Source organism: Pezoporus occidentalis, unplaced genomic scaffold (assembly GCF_034315485.1).
Source record: "Pezoporus occidentalis ecotype Australia unplaced genomic scaffold, CSIRO_AGI_Poc_V1 ctg119, whole genome shotgun sequence".
Taxonomy (NCBI): Eukaryota; Metazoa; Chordata; class Aves; order Psittaciformes; family Psittacidae; genus Pezoporus; species Pezoporus occidentalis.
In genome coordinates, this window is record NW_026912983.1 from 1,189,089 (window position 1) to 1,209,567 (window position 20,479).

The following is a 20,479-nucleotide window of genomic DNA, read 5'->3' on the forward strand; positions in this document are numbered from 1 at the left end:
GAAACCAAGTTTGATTAAAATAAGTTGCCTTTGGATACTTGTTCTTAGATCAGTCATTCACCTTTTCCTTGTTTTCAGTCTTTCAAGGAGGCATCTTTCAGACCTCCAGGTTTTCAGGCTACAAAAGCTGCCTTACTAAGTTTTGGGGATTTTTAAGGCCTTCCTCATATCGACTAAGACCAAAAAGCTTTAAAGCACCTTCTGAAGTACGAGAACCTTATCAGATATTTCACTGATCAGGTGTCTTAGCTTTCCATTTTTCAGATAAGGAGGGTTAAGAAGTAACATAATGATGCTGTTACGGACTGGTGTTCTGTTCTCCCCATCATGGACTGAAGGTGATTTACATACTCCTCTGTGAGAACTTAAGGAGGGGTAGCTCTTTGTGGTCTGGGTGGTTCAGCAGCAGAACCACTCCTGTGACAAACATTTACTTAGTCATGACTTTAGATTAAAGGAGTCCAGAAGTGAATGTTTTGCTGAGTTGAGAATATCCCTGACTCTCTGCTCCTGGTCTGAGCTGTGTGGTGCTCAGTTTAGTGTTTAGTTGGGAATAGGATGGATTATTTATTGACATGTGTGTAAATTACTTTTTTTCAAGCTTTTTTTATCAAAATGGTCTATGATGGTCCTTACTGGTAGTCCTCAGGGTCTGAACTGAGTTACCCATATGTTATGGATACTAATATTAAAAGATTTGTTTCAGAACTGCCATCTAAAAATTACAAAACTTGTTGCTGCTTAAATGCTTTCCTCTTACACTGGTGTTTCCTTCCTTTCCTTTTTCCTCTTCCTTCCTTCTTCCTGTTTTCCTGTTCCCCATCTCCCTGCCTTCCCTCTGTCTGTGTGTCTTTCTCCCAGATTTGAAAGATTTTCAGAACAATAAACATAGATACTTGCTAGCCTCCGAGAATCAACGTCCTGGCAATTTTTCCACAGCCTCCATGGGGTCTCTCACTGCATCTCCATCCTCCTGCTCTCTCAGTAGTCAGGTGGGCATAACATCTGTGTCCAGTATACAGGAAAGAATCATGTCGACACCTGGAGGAGAAGAGGCAATTGAGCGTTTGAAGGTAGGTATTGCTGTAGATCATAGAATCATAGAATAGGTAGGGTTGGAAAGAACCTTAAGATCATCCAGTTCCAACCCCCCTGCCATGGGCAGGGACACCTCACACTAAACCATATCACCCAAGGCTCTGTCCAGGCTGGCCTTAAACGCCATCAGGGATGGAGCATTCGCAACTTCCCTGGGCAACCCATTCCAGTGCCTCACCACCCTTACAGTAAAGAACTTCTTCCTTATATCCAATCTAAACTTCCCCTGTTTAAGTTTTAACCCGTTACCCCTTGTCCAAGGCTAAATAGCAGTGAACCTGGGGAACTTTCCTTCATAAATAAATCAAGTATGCTGCTGCTCCTGTAGGAAGCTGTCTGAAACCCACTTGCACCTTTAAAAGGGCACTTAACTGTGGTGGGCTAGAAGCTGTGTTCATGCACAGCCTTTCTTGTTAGAATTGCTTAAGTTTAATTGTAGTCTGGAGGTACAAGTAAATTATAAATGAAAGTCTTGATTTGTGTTTGCAAGTCCTCTGATGCTGTGGTAATTATGGGAAATGTGGTCATAAGTATAGACTTCAGGAGGCCTGGTCAGCACTAGTGTGGACAAAGTCTGCCTAGCAAATGCCCTCAGCTTTCAGAAAACCAAATTACCCCCAAGTTGAAAGGAACAAGGAAGAATAATCCTGCCACTGTTGTGTTCACCCAGCCCCCACAGATTAAAATGTGAAGCACACAGAATAGCATGCTGTACCCAGACAATAGCAGCCTTGTCCCAGTTCTGCATAGAATTGAACCGCATCAGAAGTGCATTACAGTGAAGTATTTCTTGATTTTTATGAAAGCTCTCCCCCTGGTCTCCATGGGTGGATGAGTGGGGAGAGCTGGCCGTGTTGAATCTCTGCTTCATTCTCATGTCTTGTCCATGAAACGCTGCCACAGGGATTGGAATGGGCTGGGACACACACTGCATATCCCTTTCCGATTGGAAAGCCGCTGTTGCCGTGGAAATAACAGTGTGGTCTCTGCAGTGCTTTGGCATCCAGTTACTGAATGATGTCTGTAAATCAGATTTAAATTAAAAAGGGGGTGGGGGGGAAGAGAGAATATAAAAAAAGGTGGGGGAAAGGGAAAAAAATGAGGTGGTTGAAATCAAAATCTGACTGTGGTTAGGCAGGACGTTGTCTTTTCATCTCTGCTTGCTTTGGAATCTGTTTACCCTTTTAAAGAGGAGACAATTTAGGGGTTTGAAGTACTGAGAATAGGTTTGATACCCGGAATAAATCTGAGGTCTAGAACTGAGCACAAGCTTTAACTGCTTTGTGTACTCTGGAAAGAACTTTGAGAGGAATTGTAACGAGCCTTCTGGGATTTTCACACAGGAATCTGAGAAGATCATTGCAGAGCTGAATGAAACATGGGAAGAGAAGCTGAGGAAAACTGAGGCCATTAGGATGGAAAGGTCAGGCATCGGAAGTGCTGTAGATGTGGATGGTCCCTAGAAGACAGAGAAGTGTGGAAAATTGAGGATGTTATTCTGTTCAAAAGCAGTGGAACAGCACAGTAGTGCTTAGAGATAATTCTGCTGACTGTAGGGGCAATGCTGATAGCCATGTATTTTTCCTACCTTCCCTAAAGTGTGTTTACTGATGTAAATCAGGTAACATTGGCTACTGCTACATTGGCTTCTGCTGTGAAGCAGCATGGAATCTGGGTTACTTCTATCTCCCTTTCAACATTCTCTTACATTCCAAAAATTATACTTAGCTTGTCATATATTGTTGCCCTAAAATGCTATTAAACCTCCAACATTTTTGCTGTTGCCATTCTGCAGGCCTGTTAATTCTAGGGCAAAGTTTAGAAACTTGCCCTATTGTGTTACGAGGTGGTGACAGTTCTTGCTCTGTGGTCACTGGATAGGCTGGTTGAAGGTCTAATGTGGCTTTCATTAGCACTTATTTTGTCTAAGAAGCCTAAAATATGGTAAATATCTTTCTTTTCTTTCTCAGGGAGGCATTGTTGGCAGAAATGGGAGTTGCCATTCGGGAAGATGGAGGAACACTAGGAGTCTTTTCACCTAAAAAGGTAGAGAAAATTGATAACTATTGCACCATGTCCCTGAAGGGCTGAACAGTCTGGAAGGAGAGGGTGATGAGGGATTGCCACTCACATAAGGATGTGTGTATTCATGTAAGAAGCACATAAGTGAGGTTTGGACCCTTAGGATCAAGTTCATTTTAAAATATCTTTGTGGAAATAGGTTTAGTGTTAGAATCTCTCAAAACACTCCAAGGGTTATTTTACCTATAATAATGAAGTTGGACACTTCCTCCTGCAAGTGATGCAACACAGTACTTAATGCTTTTAGGGAGCTGCAGAATTGCCTGTGGTAGCTTTAATTAGTCATTAAGGTAGGGAAGCATGTGCTAGTCTAAGACATTGATGGAATAGGAGCAGCATGAAAAGCTCATGGGATTTGGATATCATGCTGATATCAAAAATGGTTGAACTTTTTGTACCTTCCATTAGAAAACCTGTGCTTTGGTAGCAACTGAAAATGCTGCCTATTGCGTTGTTGTTGCCATTTTCTGCAGTAGCTGTGACTTTCATCATGTACTTTATCTATTCTTCTCTGAGATATCCAGAGAAGTCTGAAGTCTTGTCTAGGTGCTCTTCCTTGAATTTGTTTATTAATCCTTTTGTAGCCTGAAACTTGCATGTGCAAGCGTGTAACAAGCTTGAGCTAAGGTTAAACAGGGACCTACCTAGAGGTACCGCACAGAAATATAGGACAGCAGAGTTGGTTAAAACATTTAATCCTTTACTTGAAGTAGTATTAGACTGTTATGTCTGATTTCCTTTTGGTGTCTACTCCAGAACTGCCTAAGGTTTGTAAAGACGCTAATTCGTTGAGGGTTTTTTACATTTCTTTCTCTCATGTTCTGGATCCTCATCTGCTTTTAGATTTTCCCTCAGAGGCCCTCATCTCTTTTTGATGACTCTTTTGGGGCATTTTCAGCTGATCAGGTTTGTGTATAAACGCCATCTGGGTTAAGTAACTGCTTTGGTGATAGATAGATAGTATTTACCCATTAGGAGAAGTAAAACTCCCAATCTAGTCCTGTCTGCTGCTGTTCCTTGTTATCCTTGCCCTTCAGTTTCATTAGTTCTCCTTTTAGTAACTGTGGCTGCTATTGTGAAAACTTAGGAGATGTAGATAGCAATTTTGAAGGGTTTTGTATAAAGACTTGCACTTCTGAGGTACCGTTATCTATCTAACCATATGCTGCTAGGACAGCACTGTTTTTACCAGCCAAGCTGTAAATTGAACTCCTTAAGGTAAATGTTGCCCACATCACAAATGAAAAGGTATCACATTGTGCAATCATCGCTGTATCTACCAAATTTGCTGTTGATAGCAGGAAACTTCTTGAAATGAATCGTGGAAATGTAATTGCTGGTGCTGTACTCAGAGATGGGAGCAGGGAAGGCTCAGCTCGTGCTTGAAGAGCGCTGTACAGGAGAAAGCTGAAGACGTAACTGTCTGTGGATGAATACTAGATCTCAGAATGAATGAATAGCCAGTTTTGCTGGCATCATTTTTCAAGTTTTTGAGCTTAATTTCTTACAGAGCTCTCTGTTGCCTGTAAAAGACCCATTCAGACTTTGATTTAATGAAGTAAATGAACTCAGATGCTAAAACATGTATGAATAGGGTACAGCATTACTTTCAAAGTGTCCTAATGGTACAACTCAAAAGCGGTGTTACAGCAGTTGACTATGTCTGGGATTTCATTTCTCTCCAGTTTTCTCTTGATTTAAGGGCTTTATACATCTCCAAATGTTGATTTGAATGCAGTGAATATTGATGATGACATGGGACATCTTCAGCTGCGGTTTAGGTGGCCCCTGTATTTTTAGGAGTGAAAAAGTTGTCTTGCTTTTTCCCTGTTTGTCTTTATAGTCAAGTCTTCCACTGGGCAATTGACAGACTTCATTCATAGCCAAATTTCATTGTGAGCATCCAGTAATTTTGGAACTGCTGTAAACTGAGTGCTGTTAACATCTCTCAAGCAAACAGTTTGCAACTAGAATAAGATGATGGAAGCGATGTTCCTAGGGATTCTTAGCCAAATTTATTTCCTTTTCCTAAATTTATTCTATTTGAGGGTAACAAAAACCAAGTGGATTATTAACAGTTTTATCTCTTACCATCTTTCTTTGATTCTGTTTAACCATTTTTGCCTTTTCTTTTGTGCTTGTGCTTACTGCCATCTCACTGGCTAGATTTTCACACCAAGGCCTTGTGATTTGTTTGCTGATTCCAATGGGGTTTTTTCTCCAAAGAAGGTTGGTTGAGTAACTGTAGTGGATTTAAATGTAGAAGAACTTTAGATGAAGAGCTTCTTAGCTGTTTGTATCCGAGAATGTTGGTAGTTTTAGATTTTCTTTTGATGTTAACAGACTTTTCCAAATGAGCACGTGATGTGTATTGCCCAAGAAAAGCCAGAGCTAATTCCACATCAATGTTTTACTGAAACAACCTTTTCTGCTCTTTGGTTTCCACTGCCAAAGTTTACAGAGACTTTGCAAGAAATCTTATTTTACAGCTGATGCCTTTGTTCCTTCTATACATATATATTTCAGATAACTAAGCAATCTGAGCTGTATTTCTGCTGATGCTTTGTGATGCTCTTTAGTACTACAGGAGGTTATGTTTGAAAAAAATGCACTGTGGAATAACCTCACTATTCCTAGCTAAACTGCTGGATTAATATCCATCCTCCACAGCTGTGGGAGAAAGCCCTAAAGTAGGTCCTTAGTTCTTAATTAATCTTTTGTTCTTTCAGACTCCTCATCTTGTAAACCTTAATGAAGATCCCCTCATGTCTGAATGTCTGCTTTACTACATCAAAGATGGCATTACTAGGTGAGGATTGGTGCTAATACACTCTGAACTCTGCTTCTTTGCTTGCTTAAATCCCCATGCTGAAGACACCATGAGTTTAAATGATAATTGTACCTTGAGCTATTCAACTTGCAGGTACAAATAAAGCATGAGATTGCTGTAGGTAGAAAAAGTATAGAAATGGTCTTTACAACTTTGCTTTTAAAGCACAACCTCAAGTTGAAAATAATGTGTGCAGTCACTTTATGAGGAGTTCATTACTACACCTGGGCAGTAAAAGAAAGCTTGGTATCCCTTCCAAGATCTAGGAAACCAAAAGTAATAAAACTTACTGAAAATGCCTTTGAGATTTTGATGGATGGAGGTTTGAAAACCATAATACTTGATAAAGGCAACTGCATTATGGATGAGTGTTCACTTTGTTATTTAAATAAACTTATCTGTAATGTATTCTGCATTCACAAATGGGAGATTAAATTTAATTGCCAGACTTGGAATTTAAAACAGATTTTATTCTAAAACTTCTTGTTGAGACATCTGGAAGAAGAGGAGGTGATATTTGTTATCTTTGGAGCACTAAGCCATGTTTGATTGCATAGTTTGTGTATTCCTGGGGACCAAATGGAGAAGAATGCACAAACAGGTGCTGTTGTGTGGTACTACTTAATATACATGGGATCTACTGAAAAGAGCATCAAACTCACAGAGAATTCAGCACAGAATGGTGAATAGAATATCTTAAGGCTTAAGAAATCATTTTAAGTTTTGGGCCTAGCTAGTTGACATTAGAAATACGTAGTAAATAGAGCAAGTTGTTCATAAACATTAAGATATAGAATTAATTTGTCCATGTCTAGAATTGCTCAGATATTTGAGCAATGGGCATAAATCTTTGTACTTCAGGGATACAGCAAACATCTTGCTTCCTGGAAACTGCTTGTGGCATCAGATTATTTAGCAAATGTCTCCTGAGCCACTTTTGCACCTTTGTTAAAGTGCCAATGGTGATGATTGGAAGTGTGAAACCCACCACTGGAAGTGCCTGACACTTCTTTTTCTTCTTTGCATTTCATTGCTAAAGGGAGAAGGGGCTGCACAAAAGGGAAGGAAACACATTAAATCCAGAGGTGTTTAACATTTCAATTATCTTTGTAAATTACATCTTTTAAGATAGAGGAAACTTACCTTTTGTCAACCAGTTATCCTCCAGTTCATGGTAAATCTGGTAGGTTTTCTGCAATGCAGAGTCAAGTGCTAGTTAAAACCTATACACTTGAAGGATAGTGATAATAGTTTAGATGTTTTTCCTGGATATTTCTGGGCTGCATTGTCCTACAGAGTTGTAGAAGGTGCCTCATTTGCTGCTCTTGAAATATCTTCTGTGGTACCCAGGGTTGGCCAGGCTGATGCTGAGCGAAGGCAAGACATTGTATTGAGTGGGGCTCATATCAAAGAAGAACACTGTGTCTTCCGAAGTGAGAGGAACAACAATGGTGAAGGTAAAATACTACTTCTCCTGGCAAAATATTGCTGAATCTTTCACTCCTCACTTGATAGCTGGCCAGGGAATACTGACATTTGAAAGTTTCTCGTCCTTGAAGTAAACAGTTTTAACTCACTGTTTTCTTAGGGGAAGAAAATTAAATGGTAATAGCTTCAAATTGCAGGCTCCAGTCAGTGTAAGAGTTAACTTCTGATCTTGGTTAACTATAATCATGGAAATTCAAACAGAAAAAGATAATTTCCAACTGCAATATGTAGAGATGTCAGTAATATTGATTTTCTCATGGGGCTTTGTTTCATTTTTAGCCAACATGGCATCAAGAAGTGATTCACCTGTATCTTGCTTTGATATTAGCAGGAAGATGAGCAGGAAATGAGAGGCCTCTAGGGTTCACACACTTTGTTTCTGTACAGTGTTCTCCAAAGTCTCATTTGTCAATGTTCTTTTCTCCATAGTTATTGTTACTTTGGAGCCTTGTGAACGATCAGAAACCTATGTTAATGGCAAGAGGGTTGTGCAGCCTGTGCAGTTGCGCTCAGGTAAGAAATATTAGAATGGCTTCTTTTGTAGACTCTCCATCTCAGAGTTCTGCTGCATACGTGACATTTACATCATGTACAGAGAATGCTGGGTGCTGTTAAAGGACAGCAGTGTTGCCTTTCTGGATTGTACATTTTAAACAAAAGTAGGTACCATTCTTTTCTTGGCACACAGTTAATTTTCTTTCCTTCTTTGCTGCACTCTTGTTGTAAGTGTATTTAAATATTCACTGCCACGCAGCATCCTGCTTGTCCTTCTGCTTACCCTGATATTATTCAAATACATTCTTGCCCAAGCCTATTGCCCTTGGCAGTCTCAGTGAGACAGAGCAGACAGACTGCCAGTTGCCAATGGAAAATTCCCAGTTTCCTGGCAAAGCTCAGATATGACCCTCTGCTGTACAACAGCTTCTCTTTGCTCTCATTAGGTTTCCCACTCAGTCTCCTACATTCCTTTAGAAATACATGTGGGGGAGGAATTGCAGAGGAGGGATTTCCCTATATTATGGATTTTAACTAGTCTCTTTCAAGCTATGATGCTTTCTGTGTCCCTCTCCCATTTTATTACTGTTAAAAAACAGAAAATAAACAAAAAGCCCTCCTCTGGGTTATTTGCACCAAGTGAGTATTTTTATGTAGCTGAGTGTTACTGACTGCAGCACAAGTCTGCACAATTGAAGGAAGAACAGTTTTTGCTGTTCAGTGCCTGCACATGGCTCATATTGAATACCATGAGTTTATCATTTAGTGTAATTACTTTCTCTTCAAAGAAAGCATGTATATATAATTGAAGTACTAGAATATAGACATGGTCTCTGACATCTTTAAGAGCCTGTATGTTAGTAATATATTAATAAGGGCAATTTTGGTTGCTTTGGAGGTCTATTTACTAGGATGCCTTTTTAAAATTAACTACATTAATATGTTCTCTGGAGGAGCAGAGACATTCTGCTGGCTTTAATCACACACGTCTTAGGCTTTGTGCACATGTGGTATCTCTAGGATTTCAGTGAAAGACTTAATATTAGATTTCTTCAGCTCTTTTGACATTAGTATAAAAGCTATAAAATCCTTCCATAAATCCCACTGATTAGGATACGTTAATCACATCTTAAAGAAAAGCAGGCACCGTGCCTTCTAGTGTTTGAAGTTTGGCTTTTCCAAGCTGAAAATTCTGCTGAAGTGGCTTTTGTCCATGTTTTGGCTCTGTCACTGGAGGAGGGAGATGGAATTTCACGATATGGTTTATTTATTGCAACTGTTGGTCAGTCTCCAAGTTTGTCCTTTAATTTTTTATGAACTCTGCTGGGATATTAGGTCAGACCCATGAGGGTGGTGACCTTTCTGAGCACTGCTTATCAGCAGTGGCTTGTTCTGTACAAACCAGGAGTTCTGTTTTTTTCTTGTCATGTACTTAACTTCAGTGTACACAGAAATCCTTATAGGGCAGTGCTGTCATTCCAGAGGATAAATGGGATGAATCATTCAGTAATATTGTCCAATAGTTTTGAAATCCTTACCTGAAAGAGTTAATTTGTGTTCCTATATTTAGGCAATCGTATCATCATGGGTAAAAATCATGTCTTCAGATTCAACCATCCAGAGCAAGCACGAGCAGAAAGAGAGAAAACGCCATCAGCTGAGACTCCCTCTGAGCCAGTTGACTGGACATTTGCTCAGAGGGAGCTTCTGGAGAAGCAGGGCATTGACATGAAGCAGGAGATGGAGAAAAGGTAACAAATAACTCAAAGTTCTACCTGAAACAAGGAGGCAGATGTAGGTTATTTGGGTGGTGTCTCTGCAGAACCTAAAGCTACGTTCTGCTACATAGCATCTCTGCTCCCTGTTGTGAAAGTTCAGAAAGCTTCCCTATTTCAGTTCAGTGTTTCAGTGCTGTAGCTCCTTTAAAAACCACAGGTAAGCACTTGCTACTGACCCTATAGACCTTTTGGTGAAGGGCTGAACTGCAGTTATCAGAAGTTACACTTCTATAACAGACAAGTGACAGTTCCTTTTAAAGTGGAGTGACTTTTACTCTTGTAACTGTAATTGAGTGGGTTGTGCATATAGAGCACACTAGCATGAAGATAATGACCTCTTGACTACTTCTATTCTTTTGTTCATCTCCAGATTACAAGAAATGGAGATATTGTATAAGAAAGAGAAGGAGGAAGCTGATCTCTTGCTGGAGCAGCAAAGGCTGGTATGTGTCCTTACTTCAGATTACCTATACCTTTGGCAAACAGTAATTCCTGTCCTTGCTTAGCTGAAAGTTTAGGAAACCTGCTTGGGTTGTCTGCACAATGCAGTTCTCTCTTTGCTTTCAAATACTTTGTGTCTACAGTGAATTATTACCAGTGTGAATGAGCTCCTTCATCTTAATTCAGAGATTGTAATTGACAATGAAGAGTCTCTTGTTGAGACAGGTTGGATTTCTTGCAACTTAACCTGAAAGAAGGGCATTTCTATGCTCTTGCGTTTTTTGAAGTACCTTTACAGTAGTCTAACCAGCTACTTCTTGGGATGTTTGCCTTTATTTTTGTCTTGGATCACCAGAACACACTAATTTTGTGCTATCAAAGAGATTCCTAGAACATGGTTACACTAGGTTTATTTTTTTGAATGATGTCTGAAAATGTTGCTGCATTGTGCATGTTTTAACCCTTCTCCCTCCCCTGCATGGAGTTCCTTTTAAGGGTCTTAATGGTACACATGCCGATGGTGGGGTTATGACTAAGGAGCTAAGGGAATGTTAACTCGCTCAGAACAATGGAAATTCCACCTATTTCTTCAATAGGAAGTCTGATAAATTCAGTCTGACATAGGAAGACTTCAGTCTTCTCACAACAAGTGTCTTCTGAAGTGCATTACAAGTAGAAATTCATGCAGTCCTCAAGCACCCTGTGAATTTTAAAACCAAGCCCAGGAATGTAACCTAGATAACCTTAGGAACTCTGAGTCTCCTGATTCTGCTTTAACTGCATTGGGTTGTCTTTTAGCCAGAACGCAAATGTAATTGTGCCTGAATTCTCATAAAAATCTCAAAATTGGGATTCATTTGCTTGTAGTATTAGTCTGAGACCACTAAAAACTGTGGGTTAAGTGCATTCTGGGTTTTAAACTGTAGAGCTCTCCCTCTTCTTCCCAAAACAGAATGGGGTAAAGTACTGTGGCTTCCACAGGCAGAAGCTGCATAAATTCTTATTTTAAAGCTTATATTATACACTTAAAGACTTCTGCATCTCCAGTTATGTCATTGCAAGGGGCTAATTTCTTGGATGGAGAGGAGTGGTGGCAGAGTTTGAACCGAAGCAACACTTTGTTCCAAAAGGAAGTCAAGATGTGACTAATGTAACATTTCATCTCTGCATTTTTATAGTTAAAATTGGCATAGCTGAAAGTAGGAAGGCAAAACTCTGTTCGGTGTGTAAAGGAGATGCAAGTAATGGAATTCCCTCCATTAAATTTTAGCTGGTAGGCATAAGCTAATCTATTGTGTGAATTAAAGATGTGAGAGTTGGCTGTCTGGGGACCTGCTGCAGATAAAGCTGCATTTATGAAAGTGTGAAGGGAATTTGTTTCCCCATATGCATAAGATTAAGGGGAAGTTCTTTAGATAGCTGGTTGTTTAATACTGTAATAAAGTTGCTGATTTCTTTAAGCTGATTTTCTTCTGGCTGATTTCAATTAGTGGACAAAGGTGGAAGACTATCCTACATGCATTATTCATGTAGCTCCTGAAGGACACCATACCTAGTTGTAAGGGGTCATATTAAATGAGATCGTTGGTCTGTTAAGCAGTATGCTGCCTATCACAATGCTTAAGAATATTTCAGATGACAGCACAACTTCTTGACACATCATTTCTGTGTCACCATATGCAGAGTCTGGAATGGACAGGATTAATGCATTCATGCAACAGTCGTTGAATAATGATTGGGAAATCTGGGAATGCATTTCAGCTTGTGTACCTTAAAAGTATTTACATTGCTGTGATATCCAGCTGCAATATCAGGTTCTCTAACTTACTGCTATGTAAGACTGATATTGTAATAGAGATATTTTTCTTGGACTATAATCTTGGATATAAGAAGCTGGCTGGTCCTGTTTACCAGATTGTTTTGGGTTTGTGCTGAGATTCCAACCAATTTTCCAACCACTATTACTAGGGAATAGAAATAATCATTCTCCATTTTACAAATGGAATGTGACAATGTGTTTAACAGTGCTAAAATTATCTTCCTGGTTTTCTTGGTCATAATGCCTGTGACCACTTGATATTAGAATGTGGGTATATACCAGTATTGGTCTGCTTAACCTCTGAGTGCACATAGGGCAATGACCACAGAGTGTCTCTTAATTAGCTTTTTATACACAAGGCATGCTTTACCCATAAGTAGTAATATGGTATTTTTGTAACCTATAAGAATAATCCTGTGGAACTTGTGACTTAATGTTTAGTAGTTCATGTTTTGCCTTTCTGGATGTAACCATGAACGTGCACATTGTACAGTGTCTTCCTCCAGGGCATCTTTTGTTTCAACTACAATATGCAGTATGTTAACAGCTGCTGTTTCCTTAGGCCACAAATTCTGTCAGCTGTAAACTCACAAAGAGTTTATGTTCTGTTTCTGAATCAGTGTTTTGTTTCTATTTTGACCTAAACTAGAAGTTGATACTCTAATGCTATTCTGAAATATTAAAAATACATTAAGTCACAAGAGGCTCAAATAATGTGAATCTTAGGCTGTGGAGCTTGTTACCCATAGAACAGAGCAGTATTTCTTCTATTCTCTTTCATCATTCCCAAAACAAATTATATTGTATTCCCCATTCTTCGTGGTCTTTAAGTTTAGGAACCTGTGGTTCTGAGTCAGTGACCTGGGTTTCCTTTGGTTTTAGAGTAACTGGCTGTTATTATTCCTGATTTCTTATGTTTTATTATTATGTGAAAAAATAGGGATGTTAGATAGAGGTTTATTAAAGACCAAATGCTGTGTTTTATTGAAGATGTTTGGATTACAATAATATGTAGGACTTCTTGTTTATTAAAGAGATGTCTTAATAATCCTTTAAAGAAAAGTAGGCTGATTTTAATTCCTGGTTGCAGTAAGCAATAATGGATATCCTTAACTTCTGGTGGCAGTAAACTTGAACAAGCATTCCTAGCGTATGGAAACCTGAAGCACTGCTCATTAAAAATCATTTAGCAAAAGGTGGAAAACTTGTAATGAAGAAGCAAAACACGCATAATTCGTAGCAAGTGTGTGGAAGCTCCAGGCTCTAGGGTTTGAGAAGAGGACAAATCAAGGATATCAAATAGAGAATTTGTATTAAAACAACATATAAACCCAATAAGTCATTACTGCTTCATTCTTCTGAAACATTCCTCGGACAGACAAGACTGTTAATGTTGGCTTTGCTTTAAACTAAGCAACAAGGTGACAAAAGGGGGGGGAAAAAACAACCCCAAAAAGCAAACCACAACCCACCTCTGAAACTCTGATTCTGGATATCCTTTTAGCTTGTAGCAAGTCTTGGAGTATGAGCCGCTGTCTTCACCTGTCATAGTGGCACTTACAGTCCTTTTAACATTGAACCTTTCGGCTGCTTCTGTTTCATTTTTTCTTATCGTCTAACACTTCTCTGGCTGCTATTGTAGTGAAGTGGATTCTAAACTTGAGCATCCCTGCAACCACGTGCAACGTTACTAACCAGTGTTAACCCGACTTACTCTGGCTGCTCATGACATCTTCTATGATGGCTGTTGTGTTCACCTACCTGGGGAGGATTTGCTGAAAGAAGCAACAGCAGGCACCAAGGCAAATGTGTGTGGCGGGGACTTGCATGTCTTTCTAGCATGTGTGAAGTGCAGTTTACACTTGGTTTTCAGTATTTTTTTCATTAGGAACTTGGTTTTAGTTGATTTATTTAAAGATTTTTGGAAGGGATTGGGAGGGAAGAGTTGAGATTATCTGGTATTTTGAGATGATGAGACTTTTAAATATAATGTTAATTTAGTGAAGAGCTCCAATTTTGACAGTCCATGACTCTTGAAGATACATTTTAATGTCCTAACGCTCAGTCTTCAGGGAGTTCCTTATCACTTGTTCTATTTTGATTTTTGATTTAGTTTTCTTTGCCTGCTACTTCTTGTTTAGCTTTTCCATTTTCTTACAATTTTAATTTTGGTTATTTTGGGGCCACTTCTTGATTTTTGTTTTTCCAAAGGATGCAGACTCTGATAGTGGGGATGATTCGGACAAGAGATCGTGTGAGGAGAGTTGGAGACTGATCACTTCCCTGAGAGAGAAGCTGCCCCCCAGCAAGCTCCAAACCATTGTAAAAAAGTGTGGCCTCCCCAGCAGTGGGAAGAAACGAGAGCCTATTAAAATGTACCAGATACCCCAGCGTCGACGCCTTAGCAAAGACTCCAAATGGGTTACCATCTCAGACTTAAAGATTCAGGCTGTGAAAGAGATTTGCTATGAGGTAGCGCTCAATGACTTCAGGCACACTAGGCAGGAGATTGAGGCTCTGGCCATTGTTAAAATGAAAGAGCTCTGTGCCATGTATGGGAAAAAAGATCCAAATGAGCGTGAATCGTGGCGAGCCGTTGCTCGTGATGTCTGGGACACAGTAGGAGTCGGAGATGAGAAGATTGAAGACATAATGGCCAATGGTAAAGGCATAACTGATGTGGATGACCTTAAGGTGCATATAGACAAATTGGAAGATATTTTGCAAGAAGTGAAGAAGCAAAACAACATGAAGGATGAAGAGATAAAAGTCCTTAGAAATAAGATGCTAAAAATGGAGAAGGTTCTACCTCTGATAGGGTCTCCAGAGAAAGCTCAGTCAACCATAGCTAATGCTAAGTCTCCGAACTCTGCCAGTGTGGTGGATGTGGATAAGAAGCCCACGGATGACTTAAAAAGAAGCGAGAATGATGAGCTTGCCAAAGAGGAGCGTGTTTCCCAGTTAATGGCAGGTGATCCTGCTTTCAGACGTGGACGATTACGTTGGATGAGGCAAGAGCAGATCCGCTTTAAAAACCTGCAGCAGCAGGAAATAGCAAAACAGCTCCGTCGACAAAACATGCCTCACCGATTTATCCCGCCCGAAAATCGCAAGCCCCGGTTTCCTTTCAAAAGCAATCCCAAACATAGGAACTCATGGAGTCCAGGCACCCATATCATTATCACAGAGGATGAAGTTATTGAGGTTCGAATCCCAAAAGAAGATGATAAGAGCAAAGAGGAAAACAAAGAGAAGGAAAGCAAAGCTGCTCCTAAAGACCCGCAGCAGCTGTGGAATCTTTATGGCCCCCAGAGGAACCAAGATAACATCCAAATTAACAGGCAGCAGTTAAACACTCAGCCCCAGCCCAGCAGCCAGCAGCAGCCATCACCTCAGTTGCGCTGGAGGAGCAATTCTCTCAATAACGGCTCTCAGAAAGGCTTGCGGCGCCAGAGCTCGGGCTCCTCGGAATCCCTGCACTCGTACAGCGGGCAGCAGAACCCGGACCTGCAGACTTTCCAGCAGAAACGGCACATCCACCAGCACCGCCAGCCTTACTGCAACCCCAGCAATGGAGGCGGGGCGGAAGGCGGCACAGCCAGCTCCCACCCAAAGCAGACTGACCGGCCTAACCACTGTAACCAGTTTGTGACACCCCCACGGATGAGGCGCCAGTTCTCAGCACCCAACCTCAAAGCGGGCAGAGAAACCACAGTATGATTAGTTGGCCAAGAGTAGGCTGGGGGAGGAGGGAAGCAGGGGCCGTTCTGGGTTATCGCTGCGAAACAGCCAGGATTGGCTTTGCTTATGTCTTGCTTTGGGTTTTGTTTGGCCAGGTAGAACTTGCCACACAAACACAAGGTACCGGCCCTTCAGCCCGTTCAGTTTGCATGTGACTTGTTGAGGTTTAAACAACACTGATTGGAAGAACATCCTGAAAAATTAAACCCTTTTTTTGCCTAGACTAGAAGACTTGGAGGGGAGGGATGTGGAGGGGAGAACTTCCCGGCTAGCTCATTTACCAGGGTTTTTTGTGTGTGTCTTGGAGTATTTTTCTAATGCTGAAAATACTGTCTGGATCTTACAAAGTGCTGCCTTCCTCCTGTGTTTTACGTAGACAATCAAAAGAGGAATTTAGTTTATAGCATTGAATGTTCCTTGTGACCTTTTTCTTAGCAATACGGAAACTGACCATCTGGTTTTAAATTGATCTTGGCTCTTCAGAACAATATTTTCCACTCTTAACTCCAATTCTTAATGGTAATAATAACCTATAAACCAAAAGTTGTTGGCTGACAAGATACGTGGCTTTGTTTTATAGAGAAGTTAAGAAGAGCTGTTGGGTCACAACAGTCCCACTCCTTGAGTAGATGTCTTTTTTTTTCCTCCTTCTGCTTAAGTTCATGATTATTGGTATTAAATTGCTGTGACAGTTAAACCTGCCTGAATGGAATTTTATGTCAGAATATATATATATTGCTGAAGCAATACTTTGGAAATAAGCTTTTTCTAATTCCCTTTGTATCTCTAAATATCATAGTTTTTAATTATTATACAGAGATTGTGGATAGAAATGATTTTACAACACTCTGATGCAGGAAGAAGCCTCAGAATGCTGATGCTTTCTGGTTTGTGTTTTCAGCTTTCTAAGGCATAAGCCTGGGGATGTTCTTGAAATAGTTATGAAGATTTATAGATCACTACTTTTGAATTGGCTGAATTCTCCTCAACGATAGGAGAATTGAACTGCTTCACCTTAATGTGATACCTCATGTTAGTGCCTCTGGTCTTGGATTAAACCCCTGGTTCAAGACTTGTTTAATAAAGGAGAAGGTGACTTCGAAGAGAAAATAGGATTCATTTTCCTTCTCCCCACGCTCAAAATGCAAGTTAAAATGTTTAATGTCTATTTTGATCTGAAGAGGGTCTGCACTTGCAGGTGATTTCCCATAAAACAAGTGCTTGCAATCCCTACTTCAGATTGTTTCAAATGAATTAGAGGAAAACTGTTGATTAAGGAATAGGCTTTATGAGCGTGGACTTTTATCTCCATTGGAGAGTCCCAATTTTAACTACACCCTTTATTCTTTCTGAGTTTCTTTGAGTGCAAGACAAAATTGTGCTTACTTCTGAAAATCTGTGGACTTAAGTATAAGCCCATCTAAAGCTTTGAGGACTTATTTTGGTTTGAAATTTGACTTGAATACGTTTTTAAAACCAAAATTGGCTACTACCCTAGATCTGGTAAGGTAGGTCCACTTTGCAGTCTATTTGTGCTGGTTTGCACAAATAGTCTTTAATTTACTTGAGGTTGCTTATTTTTTTTGATGAAATATAAGCCCTACTGGTAACTGTTAGTTCTGCGTGTTTCAGTATAGCTGTAGATGAGTAGGAAGTGCCTTGAGCTTACTTTCCATCTTGGTTTTGTTTCCTGTCCTCCTTTTTTTGCCCCCTCCTCACCTGTGCACGCTGTAGGTGCTGGTTGCGACACATTACATAGCAGCCACTCACCATGTATGTATCTATTAATCAAGTGTCAACTCTTTAAGTCTCTGCACATGTGTTACTGATAGGATACTGGCCCTCTGAGGTAGGAGATACAAAGTCAGTCCTCTAACTGTCCTAAAAGAACATCACTTGGGAATTACTTTATGGCAGGTTTAACTTTGTGTCCAAATCCGGCTTTGTAACTTGCATTTGTCTCATGCTGTGGCCTACTTGAACAAAGGAAATAAAGCATCATATCCAAAATGTCTTGATTCTTAAAGAAGCCTCGTAGGGGAGCAGTACTTTCTTTGAGCTTGAGTCAGAATTGCAAAGTGAGTTTTGGCCTTCAAGTACTGTTTTGCTGTTGCCTTTATTTTAGAATCCAGTTTTAGTAGTACATTGCACTTTGGTTTTGTGCATGTCAAGAGTAACGAGTTCTTTCATATCCTCAAAAAGGCTTGGACTCTCTTAATGTGTGTTGGGGAAAATCCTCCCAATTCTGTAGGAATATGTGAGCCAAACGGAGTAAGTCTGCATGGGGTAGGTCCTGAGAGAAGATGAAACCAATTTTATCATGTCCCATTTTTGCTGAGGATAGTGACTGCCTATGTGAAATCACCATGTGATTGAGCATAGAGTGACTTTGAAGTCCATGCAACTATGTGTACTGACATGAGATAAAAACTCCGGCTGCTTGATATTTTAATGCTAGACACTAAAAGGATTTTGCCAACTTCAGCTCAGAAGTCTGAGCAGAAACGCCTAGGTAGTGGTGGCGATGATGATGAGCCATAGGTTGCATCAGTCTCTCTTGCCCCACTGCTTTAGTGCAGCACTACAACAACCCTGCTTATTCTGATGTTTTATGATTTGTCAGAAAAGGGTAGTCAATGTCAAAATGGGGTCCAGTCTGCTCAGAGGAAGCAGCTTTTTTTTACCTGGCTTTTAGGAGGATATTACAGAAATGAAACTTGAAAAACAAAAGAATGGCCTATAAAAATAATTGCCTGCTCTAAGAATGGAATGTTAATTATAATGTAGTGCCTTATTTGATAGGGGAAGCAATACAAACTTGTGCATCTCTTGCACTATTCAGAAACACACACACCTCTCACTCCAAACTCTGTATTAATGAAGCTAATGAACAGTAATACAGCTTCTTCATAGAAGACAGTGTGGAAAGGCTTTCGGGTTAATGCAGGTGTGGTATCCATGATGGGAGTGCTGGTTTAGTAAGCTTCATTGCCATTGCTAAGTGTTGATGTGCTGTGTGCTTTGACAGCTGGCTCATATCCACCTGTGCCTTAGTGATGATTGCTGAAATATCCTTTAGGACTCCCTAGGGACACATGGATTTGGGGCTGGGGGAAGTGCATGTCACTAACTCTCCTCTGATTGACTACAACAGCCTTTCTCAAGCAATCTAAATTTAGGGATCTGTCAAATTAGAGGATGCTATTTTTATCAGTACATTTAGCATAGTTTCTATATCTCCCTCACTGTTTGTCCTTTATCCTTTATATGTTGAAATTTGTTCTTTATCCTTTATATGTTGAAATCTGACTTGGATACTTCCCATTGAACCACTTCAGGAGCTGCCACATGAGAAATCTATGCTGTGTACCTATTTGTACTATAAAGAAAGCAGTGAGCTGCCTTTGAATTAAATGGGATTTTCAGATCTGTCCATTGTTTAAGAAAAAAACAAGTTGTGGATTGTCTTTAAGAGCAAGCATCTGCCTTGTGAAAAGCAGAACTGGTTTGTATTGTAACAAGTGCTCTTTCAATAAACTATGAAATACTCTTGTAAGTGTCAGACTTGTCTCAGTGAAATGGAAGCGCAATTTGATTGCAGGCTTCTAATTTTATTTCCTGTCTTGGGGTTGGTGTTGTTCTGGCAGAGTTAAAGAGGTTTCTCTAATTGTTCCTCAATCTGACTCTTGTAAGTCCGTCCACCCTGATTTTTCTGCTGCTGTATGTGAAAAGCAGGCTACACTATTTGTGTCCACTGTCACAAAACTCATTTAAGTTAAAATTCTAAGCTCTGGCAGAGAATACAGGGCTGGCTGCTCTCTGCCTGCTGAAGACAAAAGAAACAGGCTTTTATGCATACCTCAAATGCAGGAGGGAACCACACGCACTGCAGTACCATTGTGGACATCACATAGATCCGGAGAATCAAAGTTGTTATGGCACAGTGTTCTGCTTCAGAAGCTGGTCCAGTCTGGTCTTAAAAATCTTGGCCCTAGTTGGAGTGTCTGATTGGTTTTTTCTGTTTTCATTAAAATCTGATTGTTGTGGCTTTAGATATTTCTGTGCCCATGGGCAAAATAAACTTTGCCTTCCCTTTTTCCACATTCATGGAGCTAATGATTTCAATCAGTCTGAAGCTGTACAACAATTGAGTTCGAGTCGGGGGCAGCTTCTAGATGTACTTTTTCCTCTTCTAGCAGTTGAGGCACCTTTACATAGTACATACAGAATACACACTAAGTTATGTGTGTTTTATTGCTATTTAGATCTGGAAATGTTTACCTGGAGAGCCGCCCATCTCACAGTAGAGCAAACCACCCCCTGTTACAGTGCAGTCAGTGCACCTTCTGTGTGAGCCAACCTGAAGTTCATCCTTCATCTGTTACTCAACACCAGTTACTTGTAAATACTACCATAGTTTCAAGTGCCAGGAGGCAATCTCAGCCCTGGGTTGCTGCTTAGGGAAATGGTACCTGTGCTGTTTTTTCATTATGGGGAAAAAAACGCTTCAGTTCTTAGTTTTAAGAATAATTTTTGTTAATGTGGAGTCATTAAAAAGCGGCTGCTTCTATTAGGCTTTTATCTAGGTATTAAAATATACAGAAGATGCACTTACATGGCTCACAGGTCTGAAAATAGAGAAGACAAGAATCAGGTCTTTGAATGAATTTGATGTGCCTGGGTGTTTCATGCTGGAAGTAGAATTTT

At 40.1% G+C, this 20,479-nt stretch overlaps 1 protein-coding gene across 10 annotated transcripts in view; it reads left to right on the forward strand.

Annotated features, from left to right (window-relative positions):
- Window positions 1–20,479, forward strand: part of KIF1B (kinesin family member 1B) — a 95,532-nt gene that overhangs the window by 37,318 nt on the left and 37,735 nt on the right. For 5 of the 10 annotated variants that reach the window (XM_062604487.1, XM_062604496.1, XM_062604521.1 and 2 more), the window contains 8 exons: window positions 940–1,073; window positions 2,442–2,521; window positions 3,069–3,144; window positions 5,910–5,989; window positions 7,361–7,467; window positions 7,928–8,011; window positions 9,564–9,744; window positions 10,142–10,214. In XM_062604487.1, coding sequence (XP_062460471.1) covers window positions 940–1,073; window positions 2,442–2,521; window positions 3,069–3,144; window positions 5,910–5,989; window positions 7,361–7,467; window positions 7,928–8,011; window positions 9,564–9,744; window positions 10,142–10,214 — 815 coding nt within the window. Of the gene's footprint in view, window positions 1–861; window positions 1,074–2,441; window positions 2,522–3,068; window positions 3,145–5,909; window positions 5,990–7,360; window positions 7,468–7,927; window positions 8,012–9,563; window positions 9,745–10,141; window positions 10,215–14,242; window positions 19,329–20,479 lie in introns of those variants that run through there. The other 5 variants (XM_062604462.1, XM_062604479.1, XM_062604514.1 and 2 more) reach the window with 2 other exon arrangements.